At 36.3% G+C, this 14,155-nt stretch overlaps 3 protein-coding genes across 5 annotated transcripts in view; 1 reads left to right on the top strand and 2 right to left on the bottom strand.

Moving 5' to 3' along the window:
• The window catches only part of efr3bb (EFR3 homolog Bb (S. cerevisiae)), a 1,037,141-nt gene that overhangs the window by 239,245 nt on the left and 783,741 nt on the right, over positions 1-14,155 (bottom strand). The gene's annotated exons all lie outside the window — the stretch shown is intronic.
• The window catches only part of parp1 (poly (ADP-ribose) polymerase 1), a 41,906-nt gene that overhangs the window by 18,298 nt on the left and 9,453 nt on the right, over positions 1-14,155 (bottom strand). For all 3 annotated transcript variants that reach the window (XR_015517755.1, XM_087297266.1, NM_001044942.1), the window contains 4 exon segments: positions 6,632-6,713; positions 5,419-5,535; positions 2,302-2,478; positions 835-1,000 (listed from right to left, as the gene is read on the bottom strand). Coding sequence is in view for 2 of the 3 variants with exons in the window: in XM_087297266.1 (XP_087153392.1) it covers positions 835-1,000; positions 2,302-2,478; positions 5,419-5,535; positions 6,632-6,713 (542 nt within the window). In the remaining variant the exon portion in view is untranslated.
• Positions 10,719-13,878, top strand: adorb1a (adenosine receptor B1a). Its single transcript, NM_001423485.1, is given in 2 exon segments — positions 10,719-11,246; positions 12,311-13,878. A coding segment is annotated over 1 exon segment (1,134 nt). The 5' UTR covers positions 10,719-11,246; positions 12,311-12,316; the 3' UTR covers positions 13,451-13,878.

Raw genomic sequence — 14,155 nt, 5'->3', positions numbered from 1 at the left:
AAATTAATGTACTATAATCACTATATACAGGTCATATTAACTATGAACAGATATTTAAGATAGATGAATAAATCTACAGGTTGCTATTAATAATCAGAAGTGTGCAGATAGATATGAACATAATTACAAATGTATATGTACAGTGAGTGTGTACAATTCAATGAATATGTGCAATTTTTAAATGTGTCTAAATGATTAAACATGATTTTAATAAAAATACAAAATAGTACATAAGAAAGAAAAATATTAAAGTACTGAAATTACTATAACTATAAAACAGCTTTAAGATAATAAGTAATAAAAACTGTCCAAAATTTCATTAAAAACAATTCTAGTTGTAAAGACACAAATAAAGATTTTTTGTGAACTAGTTTTATCCTTTGTTTTAAAGCAAGTTGTGTGTGCTAACTAAAACAAAACAAAAAAATTTAACAAATAAATCTGAAATAAAATGTAAAAAATTGAATGAAATAAAAAACACGTTGAGATAATAGACTGCAAAATGAAAAAAAAAATATAAATAAACAAATAAAAACCCTAGCTTAAAAAAAACATTTAAACTGCATAATTTCTAGATTTAGTGTTATTGCTTTAAACAATAATAACCATTGTTTGATTTTTATTTTTTTTTTAAATAAAACCTAACCTGGCTATTAACATATTAAATAAAAGTTCGTCTATAAATATTGCATGAAACATTTTTATTCCTGTTCATTTATTTATAACAAAATAATGAATCGTATACAAGCAATACAAAATTTATCCAATTTCCTATAATTTTTTGCATATGCATCTGCTGTTGAAAGAGTGAGCATCTGTGCATTTGTGTCTGACCTGCAGGTGCCTCAGTGAGGTTTTTACTGGCGCTGGACACACTTGTAGCAGCTGAAGTGGTAGAACCAGATGATGGAGTGGCAGCAGCGGGAGGAGCGTCTTTAGGAAACACGCGGTCCTGTCGCTTGAACTTAAACTTCTTCAGGAACGGGATCTCACTGAACTCCTGAAGAGGAATAACAGTATTTTAACATGTTCATTAGTAAATTCAATATTTACCTCATTCTGGATAAGATAATATAGGGAAGAGAGTTTCAGATTAATAAGCTGATGATGGCTTAAATTGTAAATAATGGCATCAGCGTATTGAAAATAATGCCGATATACCTTGCCGTCAAGACGACGTTTTGGTTGGAATTTTCAAAGATCTGAACCATATCTAATTATGTAAACATGTGTAAACATTTTTAATTCAGTTTTTAATGTCAGTAATAGTATTGAATGATATGCAGATGTGTGTGTATATGACTTAAACAAATGCATTTGGTTTGTCCAGTGTAAGTGTGATGCTTATGTCGAATAAACAAATACATTTTAAAAAGTGCCGTACAACACAGTTAGTAAAGTCAAATTTTCTTTTTTTTTTTGCATTTATATTATATCAGATATTATATTGGCATATTGTAACTGGTATGCAACATGCCTATGTAACTGGTATGCAACATGCCAAATCAGCATATGAATTTCGGTGTCTTATTCCAGTGCCCCTATTTCTTCAACAAGAAGGTAAGCATCATCAAGGGGTATATCAAAGGCACACAGGTACGCGTTTTGTTACACCGTCTATAAACATTTAATTCTCAACAACTTGTTGGCGATGTTAGCCGTTTATTTTTGCTGCTTAGGGAACGCGCACACACATAGGCACGTGCCGATGAGCAACTTCCTTCAGATTCATCAACACGCACGATCGTGTTCGTCATATCATGGCTATATTTTACAAGCAAGGATTCTGACACAGCAACAAGCCAAAACTTCCTCATCATACGTGGCAAGCCTGTCAACTCCTTCATTCGCCAAAACCGCATTTCCTCAAATAATTAGCAGCATCAAAAGAACAATTTTCCACATATTTATCATATTTACTTTTAAAAAGTACTTTAAAACTCCCCAAGGTGAAAAAACAACAAACTGAAACATGCACGCAAGTCTACCAGTCGCCACAAGAGCAGCGCCTAGAAGTTTTTTCATGTAAATGTTCCGACGTACAGGGCTTGTTAATATCAGGATAATAAAAAAATAGTTTACAATTGTCATCATTTACTCATTCTCCACTTGTTCCAAATATGTTTGAGTTGTTTTTCATTTCAATCCAAATTAGGTTTTCAACATTTTTTTAAATAACTTATTTTTTTAAAAACTCAGAGGTTTGGAACCGCTTGAAGGAGAGAAAATAGAGATCAATCTACATTTTTGAGTGAACTACTAACAAGTGTTAAAATTCACATTACACACAGGTCTACTAACCTTAGGGGTGACCCAGTCTTTGCGATCAGGCGTCTGAGTCTTGAATACACATTTAGTCCACGCAGAGATGTCTCCAGTACAGTAATACGCATCACTTTTAAACACAAGCTGCCCTTTGCAAGTCTCACAAGGCTTCAGGGACCCAAATGCCATGCAGTCTGATAGTCGATCCACAATCTGTCAATTACAAAGTCATTTCAGAAATGATTCATTACAGAAAAGAAATGAAAGAAATAACTCATTACAGAAATCACAACTACAAAAAAAAAAAAAACAGAACGGTTTATCATCAATTATGAACATATATTTGTTAAAATAGTGCAAGCTGACATTATGGAATCAGTCTCTCACTTAAAAAAAACAAACACAAAGAAAAATGTAAAAATAATTCTCATCAAAGACAGCATAACCTCTGCATCTCTGCAACACTGGTATGTTTTGTTCCTGAATTAAACTAGTTTTTTTTTACTAATCGATTCATAAAGACAAAAAATTAGAGAGGGTGCTCGCTGCAGAGCCATTTGAGGAGAGCTGAGCTCCAGCGAGGGGGAGCATGAGCTGTCGCTCCTCCTCCTGTAAGCTGTTTTAATGCGTACACCAACCCCACCCCTAACCCTACCCCCAGTGACATCACTCGTAGAAGAAGTGCAAAAAAGGTGGAGCTCAAGCTTAAGCTCCCCCTCGTTGGAGCTCAGCTCTCCTCAAATGGCTCTGCAGCGAGCACCACTTGAAAAATTATGCTGAGGAAAATTTGGAAAATAAGCAGACATTGACATCTATATCACACACACACACCCACACCCACACACACACACACAAACACACACCCACACACACACACCCACACACACACACACACACACACACACACACACACACACACACACACACACACACACACACACACCCACCCACACACACACACCCACACACCCACACACACACACCCACACACACACCCACACCCACACCCACACCCACACACACACACACACACACACACACACACACACACACACACACACACACACACCCCTACTGGTAGATTAATCCTAAATTTGTAATGATAACAGAGATCAGCTCTTTTCTGTAAAATATAATGATGACGGAACAAGATGTGGTAGGTTATTCAGAATGTGGTGGGTTTCGTTAAAGGTGTTTTTGTCACTTGTTTAGCCTGCATTTATGCATTCAATGTAAACTGCACAATTAATCATTAAAATATCAGCATCTCAACACACACGCAACAAATTATAAATGATAGTGATATGCAAATGTTTATTAATCCTTCGAATCGCTGCATTCAAATCTGAAAACGCAAAAATCAAGAAAGAGATTCAGTCTTTAGTCTTTTGAGTTAGTTATGAAGTTACAGTCAAATAACATAGCACAACTGGCATTACAGTTTATAGTTTAGATAAAACCACTGATGTTCATGGACAAGATTAAAATCAACATTATACGCATTTAATGACGCTCAAAAATTAAAGTTGTAGGCAGCACCTACATTATTTAACCAATAGGTGACCAATAGATTTTTGTTTACAATGGTTGTTTACAGATTTGTGGTTAAACTTGTTGCAGTGGAGTACAGTAAATAATATTACTGTTAAACATCTGCTCATAAAAATACTCTAGAGCAACTTTTTCTATACACAGGTAGCGGATCTGTACTTGGTATTGGCTGATACCCTGAGCTTAGGTATCAGAATCAGTATTGGAAAGGCAAAAAGGTTATTGGTAAAATCCTCTTAAAAAAGTAAATCCTTTTTTTGAAATATCTTAAGAAAGGGACTTGCTGCCACCTGCTGTCATTTTATTATTCTAGTGCTAAATCAGCCAATAATCAGTGCAAAAACGTTTTATTCATTTATCACTACAATGTGTGTGTATATATATATATATATATATATATATATATATATATATATATATATATATATATATATATTAGGGATGTAACGGTATTGTAAATACCGTCATACCGAAATATTAATTTTTTTCGATATTACCGTAGTCGCATGACTCGGTAAAACTATAGGTCTTCTGAGAAAATTTGCTCAGGCGAATGAAGCGAACGGGAGGTAGCGGAAACTACAATTCCCATCAGCCCGGGCTTGGCCATAATCCCTTGCGGTCTGTTGTCGCTACAGATCCAGTAATGCGGAAATGGAGTGTGCTGCTAGAAGCGGGAATGAAAAAGAGCTGGAAAACCCTAAAGCGGGTGTTGTCGCGCGTACTGTAAAGCGGGACGGAGGGTATGTCGCATCGCGGGAGCACTTTTGATCATTTTGGAAGGGAACTTTCTATCCAAGACTAAAAAGGGCATGTGCACTGCACAGGTTGAGCCCTGTGTGTGCACGTGCCTGCAAGTTGGGCAATACTACTAATAATCAGTCATGGGGACTGCAGAAACACAGCACACTGTTCAGATTGATGCAGACATGAGACCTCTATCTCACTCATGGTTTGTCCTCTCAAGTGGGGGAAAGACAATGCACAACGTTACCCACTGCTGTCAACCTGGGCCAAGTCATATCTCTCTTGTCCCAGAAACCTCAGTCCCAAATGAGAGGGTTTTTTTCTGTTGCAGGGGACATTGTAAATACCCAGAGATACCAGATTATACCAGATTTTTACCAGATTACCAGATTATATTTATATGATATTTTTCCTTTAAACCCATCTCTATCTAAGTGAGTGAGTGATTAAATGTTGAATGTGATGAGTTTTCAACAATACTAAATTGAAACTTAATTTTTTTACATGGTTTAATATTTTTTTGTTATTAAAATTGAAGTTCCTGTTTCAAAGCTTACAGATAGATGGCTAATTTTTATGTCATTGACACTTTTTTGGAGTATTTTGATAAGTTTTGTTTTTTCGTGTAAATGATTCAATAAATACCGTACCGTGACATTCATACCGAGGTATTACCGTACCGTGAAATTCTGATACCGTTACATCCCTAATATATATATATATATATATAAATATATATAAATATATATATATATATATACACACACACATACATACACACACACACACATATACACACACACATTTATATATATACATACACATATATACAGATTTTCTGTATTGCATTCTTACATTTGACTCCCCAGAAGGAACTTCCTGACTGTTAGCAATTAGCAGTTCCTTCATGTCATTGATGGAGCAGAACTTCTTCAGCTTGTCCTTAATTCCCCAGATCAGCTGGCTTTGATCCTAGAAAAAAAGCATTAACAGGCTGATATACACTTGCTGGCTACTTTATTAGGTACACCTGTACACATGGCAGTAACTCCGGCATGTAGACATGGTCAAGACGATCTGCTGCACTTTAAACCGAGCATCAGAATGAGGAAGAAAGGTGATTTAATTGACTTTAAATGTTGCATGGTGCCAGATGGGCTGGTCTGAGTATTTCAGAAACCGTTGATCTTCTGGGATTTTCATGCACAACCATCTTAAAATTGAACTATAGAAGATTGGAAAAACATTGCCTGGTCTGATGAGTCTTGATTTCTCCTGCGACATTCGGTTAATAGGGTCAGAATTTGGCGCTAACAACATCAAAGCATGGATCCATCTTGCCATGCATCAACGCTTCAGGCTGGTGGTGGTAGTGTAATGATGTGGGAGATATTTTCTTGGCACAATTTGGGCCCATTAGTACCAACTCATCATCATGTCAATGCCACAGCCAACCTGAGTATTGCTGCTATCCATGTCCATCTCTTTATGACCACAGTGTACTCCTCTTCTGATGGCTACTTATAGCAGGATAACGCACCATGTCATAAAGAGTGAATCATCTCAGACTGGTTTCTTGAACATGACAATGAGTTCACTGTACTCCAATCGCCTCCACAGTCATCAGATCTCAATCCAATAGAGCACCTCTGGGATGTGGTGGAACAGGAGATTTGCATCATGGATATGTGATGCTATCATGTCAATATGGACCAAAATCTCTGAGGAATATTTCCAGTACCTTGTTGAATCTATGCCTCGAATGATTAAGGCAGCTCTGAAGGCAAAAGGCGGTCCAACCCATTACCTGTAAGGTGTACCTAATAAAGTGGCCGGTGAATGTATATTCTAAAATATATATTTTCTAATATCAGTAGTATTAATCACTGGAAGCAAACCATCTGAATGACACAGACACATGAAACTATTATAAAATGGACAGGTCTTATTACAGGTTTTATTACATATGTACTACAGAAAAATAAGTAATAATAGTAAATTAAAATGCAATCAAATGTGCCATCATGTAAGATAAAAAAAAAATCTTCAACTGATTTAAAAACCATACCTTCAGATTCTGCTCTAGTTTTTCATCTTCTTTCTTCTGTTTTTTAGAGACTCCTCCATCTACTTCATCAGCTTTTCTCTTCCTAAGACAAATAGAAAAATCTCCAAGATTAGATAAGTAAATTAGAGAAAACGGCGTAAAACACAACATTCCAATATATCCATGGTTTACGCTACATTCATTCTTCCATGGCGGGGCGCCACGCCAAAATTGATCCCGCCATGGTGACATTACAGTTTTCCATTCAAAACATTCAGTCATGTTTTTTTTTTTTTTAATAGGGGGTGATAATCGCACAAAAACGTATTAAAAGGTAAGTGAATAATAACAGCGTAAATTTTTCTGTAACCGTAGTAGTGCTGTGCGTTATTTATTTAACCCTTAAAGGTTGCGTGCTGACTGACTGACAGGTGCGTGATGCAGAGGAAATTGGCGCACGAGCAAAGAGATTTGCATGCTTGTAGGCTATTACATAAATGCCATCTCGACTCAATACTGCGCTCACGACATTTGTCATTGAAATAACGTCACAGGTAGTTGGTAGATCTGTGTAAAAAAAAAGGTCTGTCGCCACAGCTGGAAAAAATCCTAGCGGAAACACTGATATCATTTCTAAAAGAGGACATTACTTAAATACGCTGCAAAACAAACTCAAAGTTTCTTACGCTGAAGAGTTTACAACAAAATTTATTTAGTTTTAAAACGCATAAGTTTTGCAACGGTTAAGCTTTCAGTCCACACTAGCCCAGAGTTTTTCGAACCCTGAAAACAGAGCGTTTTGGAAATGCTAAAGAGGCCCTTTTTGTTTTAAAAAGCTGCTGCTGCATGTCAGTGTGGATGGGGAAAACGGAGACATCTGAATAAGGAGGCGTGGCTTCCGACATTCGCGCTAACTGATTGGGGATTTTTGCACCCAATAAAGATTATCAGAGGAAATGCATGCTGAAATACGAAATAGTCTCTTTTGCTGAATATAATAATCAGTAAGCTATAAATTTAATGATCAATAATAATTATAAAAGTATAAAGCACAATAAGTTTATACAATATAGGAAATTAAGGCAAGCAATTGGTCATGTATGAAATCAGTGTGCATGGTTACAGAAATGTCACATACAATAATATTAGCCTATCTCTGCACTCCTGAGAACAAAGAGGCTACAAGATTCAAAAGACTGACTCATTAGATGTATGTCTACACAAGATGAATTATAGATTGTGCTTAACAACTACAGAGAGATGAGATCCAGCGGCAGATTCAGGATGGACTGGCCGATGTTCAGGCAGGTGAGGTCAGAGCTCCTGCTTGGAGCTCAGATGCAAGAATACGCTGAAGCAGCTCTTGGCACATGCCAAAGTGCATGTATGGTCACGTAATGTGCGTTTTCAGCTGTGTAGTTTAGACAGAGACCTTTTTTTAAAAGCAGTAGATGAAACGTCAGTGTGGATGTGGATCGTTTTTATTCTAAAATGCTGTTTTAAATTAAAAATGTATTCGTGTAAACGGGCCTTGGTAATTCTATTTTGTCAGAGTTAACAGAACACGTCCAGTGTAGACCAAAGCAAATCTTTGTGTATGCATAGATCACATTAAACCTAAAGTAAACCTCTTAGTACGGAATGAAAGAATTTGAAATAAAAACTTTAAAGCCAAAAATATATCAAATGCAACAAATAATATAAAAACAAAATATGATTTTCCCCTGTAAACAACTGCGGGACAGATTATCCATCACAGAACGAGTGCTTATTTATTCTGAAAAAATAAAATACACACATATGTATATATATATATGTATATATATATATATATATATATATATATATATATATATATATATATATATATATATATATATATATATTTGAAAATTTCTAGTTAACTTTAATTAGTTATTCAGTGATTGTTGTTAGTTTTATTTAGTTTTTCCATTTATTGTGACATTTCAGATAACAAAAATGTTATTAGACCAATCATTTTAGTCTTTGTTTTCGTTTACTAAAATAACCTTGCTCATTAGAAACTTGGGGGGAGCCAGAAAACGGATCTCATACTCAACAATGAGTATGTTTACGTGGACACTAATAATCTGATTTTAATACAATTAAGACAATACTCTGAATAAGAGTCTGTCATGTAAACAGCAATTTTTGATGACCTTAATCCAACTAAAGGCATAATACTTAACAGAAATAGAATTAAAATATGTAATGCAATACAACACTTTTAACATTTTTTTCTTCAAACAGTTTTTTTTAAATAAAACGGAAAGAAATGAGTAAATATAATTTAAACCACTGGTCTGGAGCTGATACTTTATTATTTGTAACAAGAAGAAAAAAAAAAAGATGAAAACCTGGCTGGGGAGATGGCGATAACATGGATTATCTGTTCTTGAGAAAAAAAAAAATCAAGACATTGTGAAGGTTTTTATCATACAACGCAGTTCTTGTTTATGATCATTATTATTAACTAATATTAATTATATATTGATAACTCTTCTCTCTCTAGACTTTGTTTTAGGGCTTGTTCTTGTCGGCGCAATATAAGTTTATTGCATGTACGAATCAGATTATGAAGAATGATTAAGAGCTTTTATTGTTTTATTGTTTTTTATTTTATAATTTTTTATTGCATCCTTTTTGTAAGTTATTTTATTTATCGTGAGAACATTCACCGGCAAAAATGTTCCTCCCGTACCACCAACAAATAAAAGAATCCTATCTAAGTTCATTTCCTTTTATGTAAAAATTAAGGAATAACTTATAACCTAAATAAATATTAATTAACAAAACATACGTTTAAACGTACGTGTTTATTTTTGACCTTTCGTAATAAAACAATACTGTTTATAAATATTGTAGTTAAATATTAAATAACTTTAAACGTTATATTTTTAAGAATTTCACAAATAGCATAAATGACGCTTTACTAATCAGTAATAATATAGATAGTAATAATTATAAGAATATTAATACTAGTAACAATACAAGTCAGACGTTTAAAAAATAGTGTAAGTTCTCTCCACCTTTTGTTTTCTATTTATATTGTTAAATTCTTTGCCACACGTTGACCGTGTCCGGTTTAAGTGAAGACCTAATTGGGGTTATAATGTTTCCAGCAATACACGTTCAGACGGTGTGCTTGTAGCGCAAATGCACGTATACTTTTTCACAACCGTGCGAGAGGGTTTCTTGCTTCATTGTTCTGCCGCCCACATTTCTCGAAAAGCAGGTTACTCTACACTGCGGAGCGTCGCGTTCTTAACTAGATACCAAATATCTTGCTCCATTTCTCGTCAATGTCCTCCATTTATCACTTTCTCTTATGTATCTGGCCATTGTTGGAAATGCCATACCTGGCTGACTAGCTGGGCGTTTGTGTTTAGAAGAAAGAAGTTGATTATAGCCTACGTGGCTTTTTTTCGCTCGCCGCCGTCAATCGCCACTGGCTTGCATGGTTGGGGACCCGTGGAGCTGCGCATGGATGGATTTGCTCTTCAGTGTTTGGACTCTCAGCAGTGAATATTAAACAACACTTTGACACTTTTTAACACTTAAAAAAAAAAAAAAACTACAAAAAGCTTAATCCAAATTAATTGGTTTACCTTTCTCGGTCGGCACGAATCCATGAAAGATTTACCACATGACGATACCACATGAAAGATTTTGTTTTCCAACAAGATTCAGGGTTGAACTTGAACTTGCTGAATCGTGCCTATTACAACAGAAATGTAATACTTGGCAACATAACGGTAATTTGTGTTTTAATGTGCGTGACATCAGGTACTACCGCCAGTGGCAATGGATAACCACGGTGGCAACTGACCATCAAGGTGACCGTCACAGCCCTATATGCATGAAACATTCCTAAATGGAAGTTTAAGTGTAAAAACTGCAGTTTTTATTAAAAATTAAGTGGATAGCATGGTGACTCAATGACGTTAATCGAATGTTGTACTATAACACGCAATACAGGGTCACGAAAGGAACATTCAAAAAGCAACTCATGTAAACACCTCAATCATAATATTGTCTTATTCAGATTAAAGCAAACAATTTGATTACTGATGTTTATGTAAACATAGTCCATGTCAATTTTTCCAACTTGTGGATTTGAGCTAATCCAACAGAGAGAGTATGGTCGTGTTATAACCCATCAGCTCATCTATCAGTGGACCTCATTAGCAGATTAACAGTCCACAGAGTCAGTCATGTCTGGACAGGCTCCTCTATCTGGTGGCCATCATAAAGCCCATCATTAATTAATCACCCCATGACAGACACTTAAGCACATCTCATCTCCGGCTGCATCAATTTCCCCTCCAGAATCTAATTAACACCCATTTGGGTGGCGATAATGGGCACCAGAGGTCAAATCAACGACCCATAGCAGAGAAAAACAAAAACAAGATCATTCCTCCCATTAGAAACGGATGGTTTATAAAAGCCCAGATCACAGTTATGGGTGCAAAGTGACATGGGGAGAGAGAAAATAAATGAAAGTAGATGAAACATCTTTGCTAATGTGTGCAAGATCTTTCCTAATAAGATGCACTGCTAGAACAAACAAACAACAGTGAGCGTCAAGTGGAGAACACACAACAGAGATTCGGTAGGTACATCAACATTTACTCTTTAATTATGCTTTTAAAGCTTTAATTTTAATGCATGTCTGTATATAATTATGCCTATAAATGTTTTATTACAGTAGGGCTGCACAAAATATAATTTCAGCATCGATATAGCAATGTGCGCACCAGCAATAGTCACATCCCAGCATCTGCAATGTCGAGCATTCAGGCAAGCAGAACTATAATGTTTGTAACTTAAAGAAACTGAAACTTCAATTGTATTTATAAATAATGAAGACTATACAGGGTCATTTTACATTTGATTAAATTCCAGAAATGTATAAAATAATGTTTATTTAGTTTGTATCTTTGCTGTACTGCATTTATCAATGCTCGTGATTGATTTAGTATATTTTATGCAAATGCACGCCCTTACAGAATCATCCCAAGCAATCTAAAATGATGAATTCTTACTATATTGAGCCATTTACTTCATCTGGTAAAATTATACTCAATATTACAATATGTATCGCAGAAAAAAATTATTTCGCAATGTTATTTTTTACAATATTGTGCAGCCCTAAAATACAGCATGCATGCATATATATGTACGCACACACGCACACACACACACACACACACGATCGCCTCGCAGCAAGAAAGTTGCTGGTTTGATCCCCAGCTGGGTCAGTTGGCATTTCTGTGTGGAGTTTGATCTCCCCGTGTTTGCATGGGTTTTTCCTCTGGGTGCCCCAGTTTCCCACAGTCTAAAAACATGTGTTACAAATGAACTGAATAAGCTAAACTGGCCATAGTGTATGGGTGTGGATGAGTGTGTATGAATTTTTCCCTGCACTGTGTTGCAGCATGGAAGGGCATCCGCTGTACAAAACATTTGCTGGGTTAGATGGCGGCTCATTCCGATAAGGCAACCCCTGATGAATAAAGGGACTAAGCTGAAGAAAAATGAATGAATGAAAAAGGAAAACACTGGATGAAAAGCAGACAAAAAAAACAATAGAAAACAAATAATATTAATGCAAAACTCATTATCTTGACTTTCAATTCCCATTTCTCTTCCTCGTGTTTGGTTGTGTCTCCACAGGTCAAAATGAACAACTCTATCGCCAACTTTACATTCTCTCCAACTCTTCTCTACATTAACACGACCTTAAGAAATGGCACGTCCTACGAAAACAACACGCTTACGCAGTTCACCAATGCCTTATCCACCATGTCAACACTTACTCAAGCTAAACTCACCCAAACCACAACTAAGACCACCGTTACAACCACCACACCAACAACAACAGCAGCACCAGAACCAAACATCCTAGAATCAATAAACCTTCCATACATGATAGCCGAGCTCATCATAGCCCTCCTCTCCACCGTTGGCAACCTGCTAGTCTGCGTGGCAGTTGGACTAAACAGGAAGCTCCAAACAGTCACTAACTACTTTCTAGTATCACTAGCGGTGGCGGATATCTGCGTGGGTGCATTAGCGATCCCTTGCGCCATCATGACAGACCTGGGAATCCCGAGGCACAACCTCTACTTGTGTTTACTAATGCTGTCTGTGCTAATCATGCTAACCCAAAGCTCCATCTTTAGCCTGCTGGCAGTCGCGGTAGAGCGTTATGTTGCCATTTTTATGCCTTTCCAATACCATCGGCTCATGACACCTCGAAACGCGGTGCTGATTTTGTGCGTGACTTGGACGCTGGCTTTTCTAATTGGTTTGGTGCCGCTGATGGGTTGGCATAAGCCTCCGCCTGAATCGGGCTACTGTTTCTTTGTGTTTGTGGTGGATATGACGTACATGGTCTACTTTAACTTCTTCGCCTGCGTCTTGGCTCCACTGGTGGTCATGTTTCTCATTTACGCACAGATTTTCGTCACGGTTAAGCGTCAGATGAGGAGGATCGCTGCCGAACGCGGAGGTGCAGGAAATACAGAGGGAACGGCGAAGATGAAGAAAGAGATGAAGATGGCAACTTCCCTCTTTTTAGTCCTTTTCCTCTTCACTTCATGCTGGATTCCGCTTCATATTATTAACTGTTTCCTGCTGCTGTGCCCGTCGTGTCCTGTTCCTCTACCGCTTTTATTAACGGCTATTATTCTCTCCCATGCTAACTCAGCTGTTAACCCGTTCCTCTACGCATACAAGATGAAAACCTTCAGAAACGCCTTCAAGAGCATCTTCATGTGCTGCAGGGGAATCAGTGATGGCGAGGATGCATGATGAAGGAGGAGGAAACAGCATGCAAAGACCCTGAATGATAAAGCTTGGTTTAATACCAGAGTAAAGACTGAAAAGAACTTTTAATTAAAAAAAAAAACATTTTGAAAATGGAAAACAAGATTTGTATTTTGTCCCTTTTGTCTTTATATTTTAAGGCCCACAATAATTTAAAAGGTAGAATGTTGAATAATTTGTTGGAAAATATATTTGTGATTTAAAATACTGCAATAGTGATTTACAACGGCATTAAGAAAGCTTATGGGTTGTTGTGATGTATTGTAGTATTAATTAAATGATATAAAATAATTTTACAGTAAAATGTAAAATCACTATACAAACATTTGTCTGCATTATTTTTTCTAGAGATATATAGAATATAATATTTTTACGATGCACAACAATCCAGACGTCAGCATTAATGCATAGATACAAAATCACTTAAAGAGAAAAAAAGCTGAAAATAAAAGATGAAAAATGGCGAAAGGTCATTGCACACTGAAGTCTGAAATATTCACATGCATTTTTTTTTCACATCCATCTGCAAAAAATGTCACGTAAACAAACCTTGCACACTGAGTCCGATGTGTATTTATTATTCCATTACAAAAAACTGCAAATCATTTGTTTGTGTGTGTTTATACAAACAACTTGGTTTAGGCTGTCTGGACTCTGTATCATGCAGCTGGGTGGTTTTTGGTTTTGCAA

This window comes from Danio rerio, chromosome 20 (assembly GCF_052040795.2).
Source record: "Danio rerio strain M-AB ecotype USA chromosome 20, GRCz13ab, whole genome shotgun sequence".
Classification (NCBI taxonomy): domain Eukaryota; kingdom Metazoa; phylum Chordata; class Actinopteri; order Cypriniformes; family Danionidae; genus Danio; species Danio rerio.
This window is presented reverse-complemented; position numbering and strand designations above follow the sequence as displayed.